General features: G+C 40.5%; 1 protein-coding gene across 3 annotated transcripts in view; it reads left to right on the top strand.

The window, feature by feature from the left end:
- MICAL3 (microtubule associated monooxygenase, calponin and LIM domain containing 3) overlaps positions 1 to 23,411 on the top strand; it is a 164,534-nt gene that overhangs the window by 41,574 nt on the left and 99,549 nt on the right. The window contains exons 18-25 of one of the 3 annotated variants that reach the window (XM_019515564.1): positions 744 to 842; positions 2,985 to 3,041; positions 4,924 to 5,037; positions 8,192 to 8,299; positions 12,226 to 12,333; positions 13,163 to 13,349; positions 18,569 to 18,657; positions 19,358 to 19,445. In XM_019515564.1, the coding sequence (XP_019371109.1) occupies positions 744 to 842; positions 2,985 to 3,041; positions 4,924 to 5,037; positions 8,192 to 8,299; positions 12,226 to 12,333; positions 13,163 to 13,349; positions 18,569 to 18,657; positions 19,358 to 19,445 (850 nt within the window). Of the gene's footprint in view, positions 1 to 743; positions 843 to 2,984; positions 3,042 to 4,920; positions 5,473 to 8,191; positions 8,300 to 12,225; positions 12,334 to 13,162; positions 13,350 to 18,568; positions 18,658 to 19,357; positions 19,446 to 23,411 lie in introns of those variants that run through there. The other 2 variants (XM_019515561.1, XM_019515562.1) reach the window with 2 other exon arrangements.

Raw genomic sequence — 23,411 nt, 5'->3', positions numbered from 1 at the left:
GGGGGGGGGGGGGAGAAGGGGTACATAGAAAGGCTATACATAGCAGAAAAGGAATGTACTGTGGCTTGAAAATAAAGGGGAGACCTATGAAGAGCATCTAAAAATGCAAAATGGAGTGTACTAGGAAAGAAAAGGTAAAAGACTCATCATATAATGCTCAGATTAGCCAGATTACTTCTATATTTTATTTCCTGCACATTGTTGCTGTTTTTACTTACCTTTTCCTAGTGCCCCAGGAAGTTCCTGGATATCTGTTTAATTTGTCTCAGGTGTGGGGAAGCAGTTGAAACTGAGGAAATAAAAGTTGTTGGTGATAGGATTTGAGCTATATTACTGATGAACTTTAAGCAAGTGTAATTAGACCAATGGGATAGATGTTTTTAATCCATTATGTGATACGGTGACAGGTAATTTTGCCAGATGCATGCTGAACAGTTTTATCTGTGCCATATAGAGTTTTAATTGTGTGTTTCACTAGTGATGAGGATGCAAAGCAGAAATATTGATTATTAATATGAAATGCTACATTTAGTAGCTGTCCTTAGAAGTATGTCAGACTGATTTAATTCCAAATCTTTAATTTCAGCAGAAAAGTTAAATTGTCTAATGCAGATTGAACTGTGACTCTGTTCTTTGGTGGTCAGGGTCTACCCCTACTCTGCCTCACCAAAGCCAATTTTAAAGTTCCCTTTGGCTTTACTTTTCTTATTTTTTCTCTTTTTTCCCTACCCTTTTAAACCAAGCCAAGGAATACGGATCGTTCTCGGACCTGCCCTAAAAAAGTGATCACTCTCTATTCTTCCTCCACCCCACCTTCCTCTCCATCGTTTTCCAGCCAGCAGGTGATTCACTCTGCATGCTCTGCCCTTCTCTCCCCTCTTTCTTTCCTGCTTGCAAAAGGGGCTAGATGAGTAACCAAATTAAGTCTATCAATGGGGCATTGTCTTAACCCACTTGGTGGAGCCTTTTAGTTTTCCTTCATAAGAAATGCAAATAGTCACTGAACAGATTGTATCACAAATTGAACCATAATACTTTTAGGCTAGGCGCAAGAAAAAATCCTGGGATTTCAGTTGATTGGCATTTTTGTTGGCAACAACCATTTCTAGTTTTGTGTTGTGATGGCAGAGAAGTTTGATGCAAAATGTTAGCAACAAGTTTTTTCTTCTAACTGCATATACCGAGTTCCCTTAAGATAGGTATGTTTGTGTGAAGGGGAGAATTTATTACAGTTAGGTATTTCACCATCCCAGGACACTTCTGCAAAAGAGAGGTTGGTCTAGGAGGTATGGGATGGGAAATGAAGTTCAGCATTCAGCTTCAACTTCCTGCATTTTCAAGCTGCAGCCTTCCTGCTGTTTCAGTCCCATCTCTCCATCTCCACTTCTCTTTTTTAAACAGCGTATTAAGGGGATGTTGTCTGGAAGTCTTTTTTCAAAGACTCTTTATGAGTGCTCTGGGACTGTCATAATGGCATATATGCCGCTTAGTCCTTCCCATTCTCTCTAACAGCTCAAGTTTGATGTCTAAATTTGAATTTGCAGTGCAGATAGAACAGTTACTCTTAAACTATAGAAGACTTAGTTATGTGCATGTAGGTCTGCCGACGCACAGATTTGTTGGCCTATAACTCATATGACAGTCAAAAGTCTGGTTAGTTTTTTGTCGGCTCGTGTGGTTGATCTCTTTTTTTTTTTGTTAACTGCTGCTGTCACTACTTCCTAATGTAGCAATAAACTCCCTTTCCTTGTGGAAGATCCCAAGCTAATCATGAGGTAACGCGCGCACACACACTCAACTCCACTGTTCTTCCCTAGTGATAATAGGAACCATACAACTACATTCCTGTAGAGGCATTTCTATAGGTTTCCCTTGACCCACTTGCATACTTGAAGTTGAGTAAAAGTGTGTTCTGTGCTGCAGCAATTAGGTGTAGCAGAATCAAGTGAAGGAAAGGAAGCTATTTAAACCTGAACTGGGACTTAGCTGATTACTATGAGTCTTGAGTCAGACAGCTGACACGAGTATCCCCAAGATGGGAAAGTATTGCCTCCTTCATACAGATGAGGAAACGGTGGCAAGAAGGTGCCAATTTGTTTAGGTCACAGGGGGAATCAGTTTCTAATTAGGGAATTTTATTTTCTAGTCTTGTGTTTAGTCCATACATTGATAAATAAAACAAAGGTCCCTTCAGTTTTTTATCTTCTCTCCATTTTAACTCTTCCAAATATGAGGTCCTTCTTATGTCAGTTGCTTGCTCAAGTTAGCAATGGCTGCTGGTTTGTTTATGGATCTGTATCTGTTTGTTTATGGATTTACCACCTTCTACCTTACACTATCCAGGGAACTTTTTGCATATCTTTCACTTAAATAAAATTGGAATACTCTCAGCTTCTTTCCTTTGACAAATAGAGAGGCTATTCCCATTGTTACTGAATAGAGCTGATACAAAGAATTAATTTGGGGGTAGCACCTTTATGGGGGCATATTTTTCCTCAAAACAGCTTCTCTTCCTGAAGTTGTTTAGCCTCTACATTGTAGCTGTTTTCACTGATCTATGTCCCTGGTCATAGATCTTTTGTACAGTAGTACAACTTTTGCAAACTTGTGTTCTCTGTGCTCCTAATGCATTAACTGCCACTTCTTTTAAACTTCCCGTTTTTCTCCTTTGATCTAATATCACACTGCAAGAATGTATTAAGTGTTTCTGTCACTTTCCTCATACTAATGCCATTTATTTGGGCAACTGGTATATACTAGTTAATTGCCTTAATAGACTTGTGAGACCTGATTTCTACTCCCCTCCCCCTCAAAGGATCCAAGTGCTTGTTTATTTTTTTTAAAAACTATAGTTAATCAACTTGGTCATTTTTCAGCATGATAGTCTCTTTTCTGACTACGTTGTAAGATGACTCAAATCAGGCATGTCTAAAGTGGAAATCTGGATGATGGTTGTTCTTAAGCTCACACTTTGTTGTCTACAGACACACAGGGAACCTGGCGTTGACCCCCATGGGGAGCAGAGTCCCAGACAGGAAAGGGTAAAAGAGCATGAACTAGCAGCATGGATGCAAGTAGCACAAAAGTGGCAGTGGATGTGTGCAATATTCCAAGGAAGCTTTACAGGGGTGGAGGGAAGCACAGTCCATCCCAGTCCTGCTATTAACATGCTGGAGCTGCTGCAAATTAGTTAGGAATGATGATTTTGTGTAGTGTCTATATACTTACTTGCTTAACAAGCACTCATGAAGTGATTGTGTGCTACCTGCTTTATTTTGCCATAGATTGGAACTTCAGCTCTCTCCATTCTTCACTTCTACACCTCTTTGTTAAAGTGGGCTGTGGCTGTAGCAGAACAAAAAAAGTTTAAGCTTTTGGGTTTTTTTGTTTGTTTCATGAGCACACAGTTGCAACATTTCCATAGCTTGCTTTCTAGTTCATTCAACAACTGGCATTCCATCCTGCTTTCTCCAGGCCAGGTTACAAAGGAGAAGGTAAGGGCTAGTTTAGTTTTAAAGACTGAAGAGTTCTTCATAATGAAATGCTCAGCTTTTAGTCTGAAGAGTCCAGAAGCATACAGGAGCTTGGTCATGCTTCACACAGTTCACCGATTTGGATCCCTATTAACTAATGAATGCCTCTTCAAGAAAACCGTTTATAGGCCAAACCATAACTAGGAGCCAGCTAAGAAAAATTACTGTGCCTTGCAAAGAATATCCTACATAGCAGTCCCATGATCCTGTAAGGTGGGTAGGATGATTTCTGACTGTCGTCAGAAACTTAACAGGCATCTTTGCAGTTGCACAAGGGTCTACAGCTTGTTAACTTTACTTGTAACAAAAATGGCATAGTAGGAGGGACAGGTGGGATTAAGCTGCTTAAAATAGAGAAGAGTGGTGATGTACAGTCTCAGTGGAATAAGAAGAAATATATCAGTTATTAGTTGTGAACAGTCTTGTGTTCTGTTGTTGTAATACATTTATCTGTTAGACCATATAGCCAGCAGTTCAGCATTCCGTGAACAGACGAAGTATGAGCCTTCTCTGTATAGGATACATCCTATTCAATTTACTTTTCATCCCCCAAACAGTAAGACTCGCTGAAAGCTGAGTGATATTATGGATTAATGCCCCTATCATTCCAACAGTAGGCCATGTGCCAGTCCTAAGTAGATTCTTTTCTGTGTCACTGAAGTATCCACACAGCAGATGAATGACATCTGCTCAAGCAATACCTGGACTAGAATAGAAAGGGGCTCAGCATATCATGATTAAGTCTTGTTGACAGAGTTGTGTTGGAGGATGAAGATAAGTCGGAAGGATGGGATAATAGATATGCTGGGGCAGAACTGGGAAGCTTCTATAGTGATGTAACCACACTATGCCTAGTTTTGTTGTGTGCTGTTAGATGCTCCCCAGACTTATTTTCTTGATTGCCTTACTTCAAATGAGTATCCTAATGAACAAAGGCCAAGAAATAAAAATGACTGTTCCTTGGTCTGGAAATCTATAAAGCAGATCTCTTGACAAAAGACCAGGGGTGAGATTTGATGCCAAGGACAGAGCTGTTTTGACCACTCTAACCATGCTTTTTGGCTAGGCTAGGGATGACCTTATTTGGATGGAATGGCAAAATAGAAGCTGCTTGCTTGCTTTTGGTTGCAGAGGTCTGTGGAGGAGCTGCTTAATTCATCTGTTTCTCCCTTACCCTTGAGTGGCCAAATCTAGAGCTTCTAGTTGGAATAATGTTGGAAGATAGAAGAGAATGTTCATCTAGGTGGTCTTCTTGCTCGTCTCTTCTGCATGTGAGCTTTTGTGCCCTTTTATTTGGCACTGGCCTTGTTTTGAGTTTTACTTTTGTTCCTTTTTGGTTTTATATTTTTCCCCGTTTCGTTTATTTCCTCCTCCATTCCTTATCCAGCAGAGATCTCATCGGGTTTTTTCTGATGATCAAGTGCCTGAGCAAGCACTGAACATTGAGCAGAGGGCATGTCAACTGCCTGTCCTGCAGGAGCCAAAGCCAACAGTAAGACATCAGGTGACTATTGCTCTGTCTTGTCTGGCCATCTTCTGTCTGTTTTGCAGTTCTGTAGGATTCAGTTAGTGTGGCTGCTGGGATCAGAGTGATAGAAGTGTGCACCAGAATGTAACAGTCATTGCGAAAAAGAACAGTGTGAACTGTCGCAAGAACTTTTTTTGTTTTTAACTTCACTTCTTTTCTTGCCAGTTTTCAGCATACTTCTTGGTTCTTACTTGGGTTTGCCTGGTGTTTGCTGTTTCACCATATAGAATACAAATGACAAGAACAATCACCCCTAAGCTTCAGGGCACATGCTGATCACCACCTGGACTAAAAAACATCTCCTGGCATGACCCTGTGCTAGTTGGAAAGAATTACTGGGAAATTTAAGTTACTAATTTCCAGAGTAGACACGTTCACATTCCCCCCTTTCCAGGCACTACGTAGGCCAGTTTTGTTGTCGTTCTTCCAGTATTGCTGCTTCTAGCAGTAAAGCTGGTGGTTTATGCAGTTTCTCTTTGCTGCTGCTGGTGAAATATTTTTCCCTTTTTGCTTTTCCTCCTCTCCTCTCCCACCTGCCACCTCTGACCTTTTGGCACCTGCTGCTTTGGACAGTGGCATCTCTGGTTTGGAATCACTTGGCTTCCTCTACCTCTCCTCTGCATTACACATCAGATCTTTAACAGTCTTTGGCAAGTGGGAAGCTTTGGGGGCAAATATGTCTACTTCGAAGAAGCTTGGCTATTTTAAATGTTTTTTCCTGTATTTACTGTTGTGAATTAAATTTCCAAACCAGAAAATGATCCAGTAGTGTAATCTTGAATCTACATACAGACAGCTTCGGGGGGGTTGCTGTTGTAGCTAGCTTTTCCAAGTTGTCAGAGTGAAGGTTATAAGAATCAGAGTTTTGGACTATTGCCCTTGGGAACATTGTGAATCAGTAGAAGTATTGTTGGTTTGGGGTGACTCAAACTGCTAGAGGGCTATGGATAGGGAAGCAACCATAGATAGTTGGGTGAGAGGTCAGATTTCAAATGTATTAGCTTAAGGGTATTATAGTTAAAGGTCCCAAACATCGTTCATGTACACTTCAGCAACAGAAATTGTGCTAGCATATTAATTTGTGTAAAGATGCAACCTTCCTGTCTCTGTGTACTGCTTGGTGGCTTGGTTGTTTAGTCCTCTAGCTATTGGATGCCTGATAACATTTTTAAATTATCTGGGTATGTGGAAGTGATGTATGGAGTTATATTTGCAGACAGAGATAAGATATTGACATGTTATATGTGATTTCTGTGAAGATGCAGAAGAAAGAAGAGGTGGAAAAATACAGAGGAAGAGGCAGAGAGTACAAAGTAGAAAAAAGCAGAAAAAGGAGTAGGTTGTAGGAGAGGAAAACAGGAAACAGATGCTTGGATAATGTAGGGAATGATGGGCCATGATGTAGAATGTTAAGGAAAGAAAACAGGAAGAAGCAGTGACACTAAGAAGGAAAGAATGTATAGCAAAAGCTAGAGATTGTTTTTTTAGGGACTTTAAAAATATTTTAAATAACTATTAGTTGATTCACAGTTGCACTTAAGTAAAAAGTACCCATATAAAAATGACACAACTGCTATTTTCCTTTAAACTGCAAGACTTGAAGTAGCACAGATATTTTTTGCCATTGGACTAAGTCCTCAAGCTACCAAATGTCAGAGATCTTTTCCATCTTTGCATGTGTGTCTAAAAACAGCTGTTTTTGTGGATCATATAAAAATAACTGTGACGTAATTCCTTCCCTGTCACTGTTTTAGGGTTTTTTCTTTTAAAATGTTCACCTTCTTACAATCTTCTGAATATTTTCCCACCAGATTATAACTTACACTAGCTGACAGGTACTAATGGATTGTGATATTTCTAATGATTGTGTTCTGCTTCTATACTAAAGGTGTTTCCTGGCAGATGGTGATAATGGACTGGCAGAAGCTGAGTAGGTTAAGAGGTGCATGCTGGGTTAGTGATCTCTGGGTTCTTTTCTGAAGAATTGATTTTGGAAAGATTTGGCTTTTCAGCTTTGGCATTTAGCCTATGCTGTATGATAAGAAAGAGCAGAGGAAGAATTAGTGGTTACTCTCCTTGCTGGTTCTCACTTTTAAACTATGCTTGTCTCTTGGGGGCAGGAATTTGTAAAGTGCAGCAAGTAAGCAAGTGAAGATAGGAGGTATCTCTCTGAGTGGGAAGAAAAGAGCATGAAAAAATCACGGCATAGTTTAGGGAAAGATGCCTATACCTGCTTTTTCCTTCCTCTGCCTAAGCCTTACGCCACAGCCTGTTTCCTGTTTTGGAAAGCAGGAGTGTGTCAAAGCTCATTACCTTCTGCTAGCTTGTTAATTTTGTTTTCAATGAAAAATATATTTAAAGGATGAGCAATGTGATTTAAAATTAAACCCCATGTTTCTTGTGGATTCTAAGGTGAAAATTCATTGCTAGTTTACTAGTCGATCTTGTAATAGAGATGAGGATGCTGAATAGTGGAGGGGTGAGAGGACTTTTCTCCATCCCCACTCCTAAAAAGGCATAAATGTTGGATCTCTTTTAGTTAAAACCTGGAAAGCAATCTCCCAGCAGTCTTGGAAGCATGTTTTTGAGCATGTCCTGTATACTCACTCCTGCTTACATGCACAAAACCTGGAAATACAGTAGTGAAGTCCCTCCAAAGGCACCTCCTGGGGCTCGTGATGGGTTTGAAGAGCAGATGTGGGAGCAGTTTCAGAATGGCTTTGTTGAATTTCTGAGTTTGACACGTGGGAGCTGAGAATGGGTGGATAGGGTAGATGTCTCTCTGCAAGGAGAGGGTAAGAGTACCAGAAATTGTTTTAGAATCTTCATGAATGACTGACTTGGTTGTATTGCAGAAAGCAGCAATTCCCCAGGATCCTGAGCTTCTGTGCAATTAGATAGCTGATTCCAAATTATGTTTTGGGGTGGGGGTGGGGGGGTAAAAAAAACTTATAGCCCAAGGAAGGCCATAGCAAGAGCAATTTCTTTATTCTCTGCCTTGTCACTTGGAAATGGAAAAGATAGGGTAGATGATCGCCTCCAATAGCTCTTAAAGGTTCCTGTAAGACATTTTATTTATTTTTTGTCAATATCCCTCTGTGATTTTCTTGATTATTATTTTATTTTTTAGCCAGAGACTGAACCGTCTCGTCGATTCTTTGTTGACCAGTGGGAGCTCTCCCTTAGTCTCCGCTCTTCCAACCGCCCTGCTTCACCCTCATCTGATTCCCTTCGACAGGTAGCATGGCTTGGATCTTGCAAGCTGCACTCAGCTGTGCCTACTTGCCCCACCTCATTCCCACCAGCAGAGGATGTGCCACAGAAGATGGCTAGGCTTGCAAGGCTTCACCTCTTTCATGTGGCTGAATGTGGTGCGTGCATTTAAATATACAAGTGTGAAGCCAGAGGCAGCCTGTGGTATATCTTGATTATTCCAGGCCATTCAGCCATTGGGAACAAAGTATTCTTAAAGTTGAGTGTTCATGGAAAAGGTTCTGGTAAGCCAGATTTGAAGTCTTAAATAGCCTCAAATCACTTTTCCAACAATGGTATTTTTCTGGCTGTGGAATAATCTATAAGGACATACAAGCTATTTTTTAAGGTTTCCTGCTCCCTTTTGAAAACTTGAAGCAAATTATAGCTTGGGTTTGTATGTATGCTTTTAAAGGGAAAGACTGAGATTAATGGAGGGAAATCATTCAGTATTCCAAAAAATCAAGTGGGTATCGCTTGAAAATTACAGTGGTTGCTAATTGTGCTACAAGCAACAGAAATTGGTTGCCCTCATTTCATACTTAGAAGGGATGTCTGTCCATGCCACAGAATGTAAAGATTCTGCATAAGCTAAAAATCACTGCCCAGGAGAGACCCAAGTCAAAGAGCACAGAAGTTTAAAATTAAGGAAAGAAAGCAAGACTTAAACTTATCATAGCTGTATTAGTTTGAGACGCTCAATGATCCAGAATATTGTAACAGACAAATAGTAAGATAAAACTTCTCTCACAAAGAGAAATTTAGGGCTAGTCCAGAATTTTCCATCAGGACTTTTTTGAGGCAAAACTTCTTTCCATGGACAAGAATGAACAACCTGAGAAGTTTTTGTTTTTTGTCAGAACTAGAAACTTCTTTGCCAAAAGCTTTCTATGAGGGGGAGGAAAAATAAAGGATTTTCTGAGCCACAATTATGAACTAGTATCAGATGAGATGTGATGCATAAGAGTAATGAAATTAGAAAGTGGAAAGGTTGTGAACTACAAAGGTCAGTTTAGGCATATGCATTAGCTGAGCTCTGTGTTTTGGTTAGAGAAACAAGGCATGCTTGGAATAGCAGAAGGCATAAATGCCTTTTTGATAGGAATCATAGAAAAGTATGGCAGAAAGATCATGTTTATTCCTTCACATGTTTGCAATTATCTCCTGGAAGGTAGGGGTCAGTTTCAGAATGTCATGTAGTTTAGCCTACTGCTCAAGGGCAGGTTCCTCCCTGAGTAAAGCACCCAGTCAAATGTTTGTCTAACCTCGCTTCAAAACTTCCAGTGATGGAGATTCCACAGCCTCTCTTGGGAGCCTATTCCAATGCCTAGTCACACTCTGTGATAAACTTCAACTAAGCTCAACCTGAATTTTCACTTGCTGCAATTTGAGACCATTTCTCCTAGCCTTGTCCATAGAAAATAATTTATTTTCTGTGGCCACCTACCATATAATTACCCTTTAAGTATTAGTTATCTAATCCTGCTCAGTTTTTCCACTTTTAGACACTAAATAATCCTAGTTCTTCTAGTCCAGCCTCAAACGTCATTTTTCCTAGGCTTCTAATAATTGTTGTCACTTTCCACTGGACTCTAAATTTGCTCAGATCTTTTTTGAAGTGAAAGGACCAAAACTGGACAGAGTAAGCCAGGTGAGGCCTCACCAGTGGCAAATAGAGTAGAAGGATCACTTCCCTTGACTAGTAAGTGAAATCTTCTTAACGTAGCCCAGTGTGCTATTGGTCGTCTTTTTTTTACAGCTAGAGCATATTGTTGGTTCATATTCAGCTTATGGTCTACTGTAACCTCAGGTTCTTTTCTGTAGTACTGCAGCCTACCTAGTCATTCCTCAATTTGTATTTGTACATGTGATTGTTCTGTCCTAAATGCAAAACTTTGCATTTGTTTTTGTTTTTTAATTTTGTTCAATGGATTTCAGACCATTTCTCCAATTTATCAAAGTCATTCTGATCCCTAGTGCTGTCATTCAGAACGTCTACAACTGCACCCAGCTTAGTGTCTCCACAAATTTGCTAAATGTGCCCTTCAGTCCCATCCTCAAATTCGTTAATGAAGATATTTAATAGTACCAGACTCAGGATATACCCCTGCATGAAGATAATACAGTGTAGTGGTTCGATTATGTAGTTACATTTCATACTTGCCTAAGAGATTAACATTTTCTGCTAAAATCTAAATATTGGGACTCAAACATCTTAGGGTTCAGACAAACCATCAAAATTGAAACAAGTCAAAAGTGATAGGGACTTACATGGAGCCGCTGTCAGGGTAATGGCCCACCCTTATTTCAAAGTAAATGAAAGCTATACCAGAGCAATTTAGCCCATTCCACTTGGGGCAAGCTGCCCAAGTGTAGTTCTCATTTACTATGTGGTAAGAGAAGTCATCGGGACAGTTACTCTAAGATGTGTGCAAATCCCTGCTCTTTCCCAATTAACTAGTTGCAGTTTGATTATTTTACATTTTGTGATTCTTGAAGAACATGCAAAAATGTGAAGATGTAAACATCCATAAACTGTTGATAATTACAGCAACAAATGCATGCAAGAGCAAACACCATAATAGGTGCATACGTTTAAAAACTTTTTTTAGCAAAATACAGTATAGAAATTATGTGCAGGGATAGGTAAGTGCATGTAGCTTTGACAATGAATGGTTTTTCAAATAGAAACCCTGTAGTACGAATGAGGAAGATTTTCAGGGTTTTGAATCTAGTTCATTGCTTCAGAGGAGTGCATTTCCCAACTGCTTCACTTGACCAAAGTCATGTGGTCTCAATGTGGAAGGCAGAATTAATCCTTCACTTACTGAAGAGGCTTGAAAAATGCCTGTTTTTAATTCTGGAGCATTCAAAACATCCCTCATCTGGATAAGTGGCATGGCCTAGGGTGATGTCTGCTGCTGCACTGAGACAATATATGGTGCTTGCATTAAGTTTGGATCTTTATTAGGTTGTGAGGTTTATTCCCTCAATCAAATAATTATTTTCAAATGCCATGGGTGTTTCCTGCATGACTCATTTTCATGAAGTGACCAAACTTAGCTAGCAAACAAGCTTATAAATTTCTCATCTCCCACCTCTTACACTGAGATGTGTCAGGCTTCCTAGATGTCTGACTACCAATATTGTGAGGGTGATTGCAGCCTAATATCAAACCCAAATGCTTGGGGTTGTGGTACCCAGGAAAAATGTACTTGATAGAGAATAGTTTAGGCATAAAGCTGCATGCTCAGCTAAACATAGTTATGGTACTAGGCTCATCTTCCTCCATTCTTTTCATGAAAAGTCTTGAAACCCCTTGTGTGTTGTGAGCACTCATGCATGCAGCTTTGGAGGTATTAATTTTTTTGGAATTGCTGTGGCTCTGCTTGAGCTAACTATTTTTATTTTTCTCTTCCCTTGGAAACTAGTTGTTCCCTATTGCAAAGAAACTGAGTGAACCTTCATGATCACGCCTTTGAATTTGGTTACATGAAATACCTCTTTTATGCCACTTTTCCTCAATGTCCATTTTTACCTGAAACCTAAAACTTGTCTTGGTTTCGTCTCCCTGCAGGGGGAGGTAGATGTTCATGTCGTTCATGAACAAAATATTCTATAAACAAAGAGACTTTGATTCATCTTCTTTCTTTTAATTGTAGTCCTTCTAATTATGTAAAGGGACCAATTGTAAACCTCCCTTTTAGCTACTTTTAGTCTGGGCTTTGCTAGTGATCACTGACGACACTGGTTCTGCTGTTTTTCCACGGTCACTCTGCCTGTGTTGTCCGCTGTTTCAGCATGGTTTGATCTCTCTGCACCTTTTCATCACCTTTATCATTTTTTGTCATCTTTTTAATTTGATTTTTTTCTTTTCTCACTTTCCTGTGTTTTATCCCTTCCATCTGGTAGAAGTATATAAAGATGTACACAGGCGGAGTGAGCTCATTGGCTGAGCAGATAGCCAATCAGCTTCAAAGAAAAGAGCAACCCAAAACCGTTCTAGACAAGAAGGAACGGGTAAGAGAATGATGTGCAGAAGATGTGTGTTTGTGACTAGAAGTTCTATAGGTCTGTGGTACTATAAGTGTTTAGTTGTCTTGAAAGAAGCTGACAACATCTTAAATAATTTTAGTAAATCTCACTTCCTTTTTCTAAACCCTCTCCCTATCCTCATGCTTTTTTCCAAAATCTGCCTGAATTCTGTTGCCAGCATCCTAGGGTCCTGCACATTACAGAGAGACTGCTTTGAGATACAGCTCTACATATTTCAGAGCCAGGGTATGTGATCAAGTTGGGCTTTCTGTGGATTGCTGTGTCCTGGAGAAAACATCTTTCTTGATAAGTCTCAAGGAAATGTAGAGCTAAGAGCAGTATTGCTGGAAGAATTCCTACAGTCCAGCCTGATATTTTTGCCTATTAGGGTTGAGCTGCATTTGGAAAAACTTGGTTTCAAGGTTAACCTGAGCCTCTGTCAAGTGAATATAGGCAGGGTTGGAAGTACAACTGTAAACTGTCTCAGCTGACATAGAGAGGATTTCCAATTTACATTTCCTTCAGTCAGCTGTCTCCAGAGCACCATTAATAACCTTGTGTTGAATTGTCAGCCCATAGATCTAATGGTTTGGGAGTTGTAACTTGCTCCTGATTTTATTCCCCACAACTTCAGAAATTACCTCGACTTGCCCCATGGACATGAAAGGTTAGTGACTGGTACATAAGCTTTCATTTTGCTAAGTGGTGTTAATGGATGTATCAGAAATGGTATCACAGAAATGAGAAAAGGTGACCCTACAATGGAGATGTGATTGGACTCAAGTGACTGTAAATCTGCCTCATTTCTGTCCAGGGCTCATTCAAAAAGGAGTTCCCCCAGAACCTGGGAGGCAGTGATGTCTGTTATTTCTGTCGTAAGCGGGTCTACGTGATGGAAAGGTTAAGTGCCGAAGGCAAGTTCTTTCATCGCAGCTGCTTCAAGTGTGAATACTGTGCTACCACACTTCGCTTGTCTTCCTATGCCTACGATATTGAAGATGGTAAGAAAAATTGCTCTTAATTTTCCTCATATACAATAAAGACTTTCACTCTTTTGGAAGGCTGCCAATTTCTTCACTCACCATTAGTTTGGTGAGTGAAAAAATTAAAATAATCTCTCCTTGAAAATACACATCTCAAACCATTAAGGAGTTATAGATATTTATATATCTCCTTAACAGCTTAAGTAAGAGGTATATAGATAGCGAGAGAGAGAGATTTATTTCTCAGAGATGGGAGAGATATATAGATAGATATAGAGCTTGTTCTTGCACTCTTCTGGCCAGCTCACGTAAACAACACTATAACTGAGCTATTAGCCAAACATTTACTTACTGTTAAGAAAATCGTTGCTGAAATGGAAGCAGAACAGTGTTGTGTTTGACATGTAAGGCAGGGGTGTTAAAGGTACAGCCCTTGGAGTGGCATCATTCATCCCCTGGTACTTCCCCTGGGTCTCAGAGTTAATCCAGATGCTGTACACAGTGGGTACATCTACACAAGATGTTTACTGCACAGTTGCCTAATTAATTGCACAGTAAATGTCTCAGTGTCTACATCTGCACCCCTGTTAGGGCTCATGCAACTAATAAGTTCCTCAGCAAGGTAGTACTTGTAAATGCAAGTAAAACTCCAGAGTTTTTTTGTGTGCAGCAGTACACATGTAGACACTCACCTGGCTGGGTGGTACATAAGGGTGCTTCAGTGCGGGGGCCACCTGCAGGCTAGCCCCACATTGAAACACTCTTTTGCCTCAGCTAGCCTGTCTGCAGTGCGCTGAGCCCAGACAGAGCAGCCTTAGGCTGGCAGGCTGATCTCTGGGAATCCCTTCCAGCTGGGACTGCTCTGATTGGGCTCCACATGCTGTGCATGAATAAACTCCAGAGTTATTTGCTTCCAGGCACACATTCAAATGGCACACCTAAGAGCAAAAAACTTCAGAGCAGTAAGCTCCAGAGTTTATTCATGTGCACTAATTGCACATGTAGACATGCCCAGTGTGCACTGGACTAGTCCCAGGCACTGCCCCAGGATGTGTGGCCTTGTGGACTGGCCCCACGTTACTCATCTGGCCCATGGAACCCAGATGGATATTCCATCTAAGGTGATCTTATAATACAGATCCTCGAGTCCTGCTTCAATACCAGGAAACTAGGAGAATCTTTAAGCCAGAGTTTAAAAACATTTGGATTAGCATAATACAAAAACAAACAGCTTTCTGCAAAGGGACATAAAAAAAAGATTGATAATCTGTGAATATATTAACTTTTTACAGACTGTTTGAGAGAGGGTTTATAGATGGAAATGTTGAGTAGGAAAGCAAAGGATAAATGGGCATATAAAAATTGAAAATACTGTATAAAAATGGTGACTAAATGAACAGCACAGGGTTTGCTCCTCTATATATGAGGGACCTCTGTAAGAGAGAGAATGAGTGAAGACCTCATAAAAGTGAGCTACAAAAACATGTTGCTGACCTACTTTAGCAAAGTCAAGGGCAGAAAAGATAAAGAGGAGCTTCGTAAAGATCTTCACAAACCTAAGGAACTGAATGATGCAATAGCAAATGAAATTTCATGTCAAGAAGTGCAAGGTATACATATAATTTAAATCACATGCGCAATGAATTGTGACCTTCTAACAAGAGTAATGACATGGTCCTCTGCCACTGTTCAACTGACCAATGAGAAACATGATCACAATTGTTCGTTTCCCTTAATACAGCCTACGTAGGAACTGCCATAAATAATATATCTCTAACCACTGTTCATTGTTAGTCCTTCCATCTCAGTAGAAAAAAGGGCAGTTTAAAAACAACATGGTACGTGATTCCATGCACGTTGTTGTGGAATACTAGACATATTTAAGATGATGTGGTAACCATAGAAAATGGCAGAAGACCAACTTGGCACTCACATTTACTGTTACTTACTGTCCATTTCATACAAAAATAAAACAAAAATCTTAGACTGAGAAAGCATCTACTGAACCTGTGGAACACACTGCCACAGAACATAAGGAGACATGTCCAAATGTCACATTGGTATGTGACTAAAAATAGTGCTTGCATGAATGAAGACCCCAAGAGTAACAGTATTTCAGTTATATTTTTCCTGAAACTTAACAATCTGCATGTTGTGGATAGACCAGGGGTGGGCAAAGTCCAGCCCACGGCGCAGATCCAGTCAACAATGGACTCCATTTCCCAGCAGCCCCTGCCTGTATGGCTGGGGCCAGTCTCCATGGAGACGCCAGCTGCAGCTGCCCTGTGATAGCACAAGGTTGGGGTGGTCATGGAGACCAGCCCCAGCCATGCTGACAGGGCAGGGAGCTTCTCCAGAGCTGCTGGGATCCTGCAGTGGGGGGCAGCTTGGTCAGGGCCAGGGCAGAGCTGTGATCTGCAGCCTGCACGCACTCCTGCCCTGACTCTGATCTAGTTTTGACTATACATGAACATGTATACAGCATGCATAAAGTAGCAACAATTCTACTACGAAGTAGGCAGAACATAAACCTCAGCCTTGCTATCACAACAGAGCTGGGGCTGGGATCTCCATGAAGGCCAGCCCCAGCCATGTGGGCAGGCGCTTCTGGGAAATGGAGTCCAGCTGCTGGCCAGATCCTCCATTTTGCCCACCCTTGGGATAGACCCTGTAGCATAGGTGGGCAAACTGTCTTTTGAGCCATATATGACTCCCAGGTAGTTTAGATATGACTCTTGAAAAAAGTTATTTAACACCAAATTATTTTTGCTGGGAGGCTGTGTGGAGATCTATGTGTGCATCCTGAAAGCTACGTGTCCTGCAGCTTTCAGTCATGTCAGGGTTTTGGTTGGGTTAAGAAGTTTGGCCACCCCTGCTTAATAGCCACTAACAGTAATAAATTTCCTCACAAGGACTACTACCTTTAAGCCAGCTTCTTGGTAAGAAATGGATAGGCCTCTAAAACATGCCTGAAGGTTCACAAACTTGCTTTGTCGGAACAATTGGCCAATGGTAACTCTTGAAATTCTCATAAAAACAAAGCAAACCAACAGTCTATTTGGTAATTAAAGATGAAGAAAATGGTTACTTCTACACACTCACCATTCAGCAGTAGCCTGTATGTGATAGAATGCTCTGATTAGAAATTTTAGTGCTAATAAACTGGGCTTCTCACTTAATTGCCACAATAAAAATGGTTTCTAGCAAGCATTTACTCAGTCTTTTGCCAGCAATTATGCAAGCTCCAGTCTTGGCTTCATCCAGGTATGATGAGGCTAACACAAAGTTGAGACCCTTCTGCATAGCAGTACCATTGTTACCCAAGCTTTCTTGGTTTTTCTAGCAACTTTATACCTATAGTGGGCATGTCTACACATATGCTTTAATGCACAGTAGTCTCTTTTACTACACATTAAAGCATTGCATAAAAAAGTGCAAATGTGCTAATGTACAGTAAAATAGGCAGTGCACATTAAGCATCACTAAAAAGGTGTGTGCTTTTGCTAATGCACATTAGGGCAGCCTAATTTACATTTATTTAGTACCTCACATTGGAGGGCACCCTTGCATGGGCTCTGGGGGTCAGGGAAAGCAGTGCTTTAATTAGAGTGGCTTCCAGAACCATTCTAATTAAAGCACCGCCACGTCCCCTTTATCAGTGTTCCTGTGCTTAAAAATGACAGTGTGGGTGCTTGAACTAAAGCTCATCAAACAAGCTTTAGTTCAAGCATCCCCACCACCATTTTTAAACATGGGGACACTGATGCATGAGATGCAGGAGGCTGCTGGAGCGCAGCAACTTCCATGCTTCAGTGGGATTAATAGAGTCTGCTTTGATGCGCTGGAATTCCAGCACATCAGAAAAGCCTCAGGGCTTGTGTATAGGTGCCTGGAGGTATTAAATTTAATGTGCATTAGAAAAGCGCATTAATGCATGTCTAGACATGCCCAGTGACTAGGAGCATCCAGATAAACTCTGTGGTACAGTATCTAAGAACCCTTGGGGCAGATTAAAAAGTGTACAGTGCTTAACTCTAAGGTTTTTCTGAGAGAGAAAATAATAGAGCTATTCATGTATTACTCATCTGTTTGGGTTAATAAATGAATTCTGTAGTCCATGACATTAACTGCATTTATGGAGATATAAAAGAAGCACTGTGTACCCCTTTATCTGAATTTTACCTGTCAAAAGACCAATATTCTTGATGCTGTGCTCAGGTATAAAACCACAGTGCAAGGAACTAAGAAAGTCTCAGGATTTATGTTTCCAGAGCTGTCTCACATGTGTTTCTTAGAAATGTTACCCTGAAAGGGAAGGTTAGATGCAGGGCACTTTTTAGAAAGACTGTCAATATCAAAAAAATGGTTTGTTTGTTTTTTTTGAGCAGGGACCTCTTGCATGAGAGATGCTGTTACCTTTTCCTCACAAAAGGAGGTGTTTATAGACTTCTAATAGTTGAACCCAATGCGTTTTTAATTGCTTTTTAAAAGCAAGAAAAAAAACAAGGGTTTAAACTGCAGTTGCAGCTGTAGGCCTTCCAAACATCTCCCAAATCTTAAAAAGCAAAACTGGCCAGACTCAGAGAGGACTTTGAAGCAGAGAGGACCAGCCTGGATTAGGAGAAGCTGCTTTAAATTAGGATAAAGGTGTAGGTAGTAACTCGATGAGAAAAGCAGTAGAATTCACATGGCAGGACTGAGGTATGTTCATGGAGTGTGTTTGTAGGACTTTTTGTCTAGGCGAGTACAGACTAGCTTGCTCAGTAGTCCCGTAAAACCTCTTGATTGGAAAGGCACAATTTAGGTAGACTTTCCTTTTAGGAGTAGTCACTATATTATCAGAAATGGTTTCTTTGGAGTTAACATAGTCTTCTCCCTCATTCCTCTGCCAGTTGTATTCATTCTTGCTTTTTCCAGAACTGTTTCTGCCAACTTTTCATGTGACAATGTCTTTGTTCCACACACACTGCTGTATTGTTAGCGTATGATACCACGCAGGCCTCCCAGCTCTGCTTTGGTGTGTGATTGGATGTTAGCTAAATGGCTGTCAGGCACCCAGTGGGAAAGAAGCTGTTACAGGGAGGAGGGGGAGTGAAGGACTTGAGTTAAAACTTCAATGTGTTACTCTGAGTATAGGGGTAAACAGGGCAGGGGCAAAGGGAATGGAGATGGAGTGTTATACTGTGTAACCTGCTGTGGTTTCCTCATTACTCTTATCTCTCTTGTTCTGTCTGCAGGTAAATTCTACTGTAAACCTCACTACTGTTATCGACTCTCTGGTTATGCTCAAAGGAAGAGGCCAGCAGTGGGTCCTCTGTCAGGAAAGGTAACTTTTTATTTCAATTTCAAATGTTGGATTGAGGGTTTTGATTCTTCATACTGCAAAAAGAACATGTTTGCCAAAAATGAAAACTCATTAACATATCCAATTCTTTTTAAATGCGATGCCATTATAAAATGGTAAATTTAAGATTAATCCTATAATCACTGTTGTCATTTTTTTTGTGGGACTCAATTGTTTGATCCCATGTTGGATGTTGGTATCAATTTCATGTAGACTGAAGTAGTTACTACAGGTATGCCAACACTAGAAGAATAAGAATTACAGAATTGACAACATTTCTAGTTTGAAAATGTTTCACTAAAATGGAGCGGGTGATTTTCATTTCCCTGCAGAAAATGAAGTCCTAACTGTTTGTTGCACACAGAAATTGCAAGATGTCTCAAACTTCAGACATATCTCTTGGGTTTCTCAGATGCATAAACTGATCTTCAGAATTTAAGTAATCTGATGAGGAAGCATGGGGAAAGAGTATTTGAGTGGTTGGATCCTCCACCTGATTGTTGGGTCCATCCCCTGCTTATTCCATGAATAAATGCATGCCACTGTTCCAGAGGGCTGCCTTCGCGGTTGACTGTGTTCAATATGTAAAACGTTCTGCTCCCGATTAAAAATCAGTCATTTCAAGATTTATGCATTTTATTTTCTGATTTGTTTTTTCTTTTTCTTTTCATTAATCATACAGGACAGCAAAGGATCCTTGCAGGACACGATGGCAAGTGATGGAGCTGGCCGGGCAAATTCCACAGCCACTTCAGCAGAGAGAACCCCAGGTAGCTCCGCTTCCTTCTTTGGCAGGGTGGTGCAGTACTCTCTCGGCCTCTTTGACAGAGTTAGGGTGGCAAGCCAGCGCCTGCAAAGTACAGTTTCCTCAGTCGGGCGCCAGGTAGCCCAAAATCCTTTGGACTCCTTTTTCATGTGTCAGTTGATGGCTTTTGGGGTTCCCTTTCTCTATGTCCAGTCAGAGGTTCTTGTGCAGATCCTGGGGGAGTTCTATTGGCAGTCTGTTGACCAATAAAGCTTTAAAACGATTCAACTATGTAAGCTGTATAACTTGTGTGAAATGTTGATGCTGTATAAAAGCTTGAATATGTTCTTTTGTGTGGTGGCTTTGGGACCTGGACACTTCCAGTTCTTTCAAGAGCACTGCCTGAAATCATTCTAGGTAAACACAGATACTCAGTTCAGGATTTTCTTGGACTGGACCCAAGTAAAAAGGCCTACTCTGCAAGTCTGCAGATTTAGTTTTAGTAGCATTAAGGTCCCTCTGATGGACTAATGTAATGCCTGAAATTGGATTTCTGTGTTTGTCTGAATGCTGGGTACTGTACCTCATCCTCCCAAGCTGCTCATTAATCTGCTATCTGAATAGAAGATCCTTGCTGTTTTTGGATTGTGGCTACTTTAGGATTCTTGGTGTCTTCCGCAGCTAAAGGGAACCATCTTTAAATTCTTGAGCTCTTTGGTGCTGGCAGGTCATGTTGCTCTTCCTTTGCTGCCAGAACAAACTCCTGGCAGTGGCTTTGGGAACTGGGTTGTGAAAGCATGTGCTTTACTGCTAAAGATATCCAGCTTGTAGGTTAAAACTCAAATTCCTTCTATCACAGGAGAAATGTTCTGTTTATGCTACTTTTGGCCCAACCCTCAGTTTTTCATTGTTCAAGACTGCAGTTTAAGGTACTTGGAAAGGGAAAGAGGGATAGAGTTGATTTCCAGCCTACGTGCCAGAATTCTGTGGAAAAACTAAATCAGTTCCTTCTAGGAGAGTGGGACTAATTGGTTGGTTTTATTTTTGTTTGACAAGCTAAAGATATGCAATTACAATGCTAGCTTAAAAACATCTTTAACACCTATTTAGCTTAAATCATTCTTTGATCTGCTTTTATTTTTGTTACAAAGCATGCCTAAAATTATAGCTGAATGTGATTAGACAGATTTTTTTTTGGTTTTTACTTGCATATTTGACTGTACTTCACATGTAACTAGTTTCCGTTTTCATTAATGTAGGATTTCTATGTAGCAAAAGAGTAGAGGGTATAAAGGAGAATGTTATAGTAAAATCATAAAAATAGACATGATGTCTCAGACAGGTGTAGCGTACAAAACTGCTTTAACTTTAAAAAAAAAAAAAAAAGTACATTTAAAGATCCTGTCTCTTTTCTCAGTAACCAGGCTTTTCTCTAAAAATAAGGGGAATTTTTATATGGGACCTAGCCTTTATGAAGAATGGAAAAAATAACTATTCCTCTGAACACATCTTCGGGATGTTCGAAGATTATATAGAGGTTGGTGTAGGGAAGTAGGCAAAAGAAAGGCTAAGCCTGATCTGTCAGTCATCTTAGTAAAGCAAGCCCCCACAGAGATGCTGTCTGCTATTATGTAATTATTGCAATAGATACATATACTAACTAACTCTAGTTGTAAACAGATATTCATAAAATAGCAAAGAAATAACACATTAGGCTAGGCTATGTTTTGCTATACACGTATGACCAAATAAATAAAAATCTGAATTTGTTGTTACATGCCTGCCATGACCCTATTGACAGATCTGTGATTTGAGTTCATGAGAGGAACAGAACAGGATGTATTTTCTCTAGAAAGAAAAGTTGAGATGTCAGCCTGTTTCTCTTTGCTTCAGCTGTTGTACTGAAAGGGAGTCCTATTGTATGACTTGTAAAATGCTGGCCTTTCAAAGGGAGCACAGAGATGCATGTTGCCCTATGCATAGCACCAACTATGCAGAAAAAAACCCATCCAGGTTAGTTTACTGTCAAAATAAGCATCGGGATTGCCTGTAGGGCAGTATAGTGCATTGCATGCTTGTATATATTCACATGTAGATTTAGCAATAGAGAGATTTGCACTACTTTATCTCCCATACCAAAGTCATTTTCAGGTGAGATTTCATATACCTTTTTAACCAACATGAAGGAAATTCTAAGTATATCTTAATGCTCTACAGGGCAGGATAGAAGGAACAGGAAGATGCTAGCTAAAAGCAGTGCTGAAAAGCTTGCTGCAGCTTCATTAACTGCAGGTCAGTTCTCTGCTTTTGTAGCCATATATAGTGTAGCCATCTACCTTTTGGATCCTGTTCCTGCTGGTTGGGTCAGGAAGTCTGTGGCTAGTGTTTATGATTCTGTGGGTTTTTTTGCTTGTTTGTTTTAAAAAAGAGATTTAACTTTAAACTCCTAGGTTGGGAAATGCAGTAAAAAGTTGGGGTTTTATTCACAGGTAACGATAGGGGTGTTGCAGGATACATCTCCATCAAAATCCTGATTTTTTTTTTTGAAGCACAAATGACTTGTGCTTGCGTGTATGTCTATCTGTAATTTATCAAATTGTGTTAATTAGAGTTTGTGTACACTATAGAGTAGACCAGTACCGTAAGCATGTGCCTGTCTAAATTGAAACTCTGGGTCAAAGCCGTTTTTTCCAAGTCTCCCTTTGGGCCAAACTCCGTTAAATGCCACACAGCATTAGCAGTGTCAAATCTCATAAAAATCTGAAACCAACTTCAAGGATGATGCGAGTGTAAACTGATTACAATGTCAATAAAAGAAGGGAAGTGTAACATGCCAAGCCTGTGCATTTGATGGAAGTGCAAAATGAATATAACTTTGAAGGTGGAAGAAGGGAGCTCAGGGAGATGTGGTGGGACTGCTTCTCCTTACATTCTTAACTTCCTTTGGACCTCTTTCCAACAATGCTGGGTCAAATTCAGACCTGGTAGAAGCAGGCAGAACTCCTATTCAGTAGACGGTTGTAACAGTTTGTGCCAGGGATGACATTTGGTTCTCACAGAATAGCAGATGGCTGTAATTTACACTTCATTTGCACTCTCAACCTTAGCCAGTTTACACTTAACATCTCCTTTACTCATCAGTTTGCCACAATGGGTGCTTATAGACATGGGTGCGGGGGAAACCAGCACTTTTTAGTTTCAGTTTGGCATGCCCCCGTGCTGAGTCCAGTGCGTGCCCACAAGAGGAATCGCATCAGTTTGACCTGGCTTGCCCAGCATTTGTATAGCTCACGCACTTCAGCGGGGCTTTCTGGCACTTTTATCTGATAGCCTATTCCTCTTCCAGTAAAGTGCTGTGTGGCTTGGGGTTTTTTGGTATTTTTTCCCACGTCTGTCAGCACCCCTTGTGTCTAAACTAGCTGGAGTGAATAGGTGGAGCCTAAGGGACATTCACACTTTTGAACACCATTCAGCTGGTTAAGTCAACAGAGGTACAATGAGGTCACACTAAACACTTTCATCTGGGATGTTACTAACTGGATCAGCATGTGTTAACTTTGCTAAATGTGTCAGTTTTTCACAGTGCAGACACTGTCTAGCTGGATTAAATGTATTTATCTTCCCTTGTGTTGCAATGGCTATAGTTTTAGGAAGCAACCCCTGACCTCCAAGTTGAGTGGTTTGTCAGATAGAATTATTGGTTCCATTGAGGGTCTTGTCTAGTTTCCATTGAGTGTGTGTGGCACACTCAGGGGACTCTGCAGGGGATTTTCAGAGTACAAGCTGGAAAGATACAGGTTGTTCTTCAGCTGGGGAAATGGTAATGAAGTGTTAAGCAGTCAATGCCATTTTCTCCCAGGAAAAAACAGGACTCTCCTGTGAAGGAAGGGTGGGGAAATCGGTGACTGTGCTTTCAGTGCTGACCTCTGGCATGCTTGTGGTAGATCTGTAACCCTTCTCTGTACTTTGTCTGCCTGTTTGTTTCTCTCTC

This window comes from Gavialis gangeticus, unplaced genomic scaffold (assembly GCF_001723915.1).
Source record: "Gavialis gangeticus isolate Ggan-Ray unplaced genomic scaffold, GavGan_comp1, whole genome shotgun sequence".
NCBI lineage: Eukaryota > Metazoa > Chordata > Crocodylia > Gavialidae > Gavialis > Gavialis gangeticus.
Note: the sequence above shows the minus strand (reverse complement) of the source record. Positions and strands in the feature narration are given on the sequence as shown.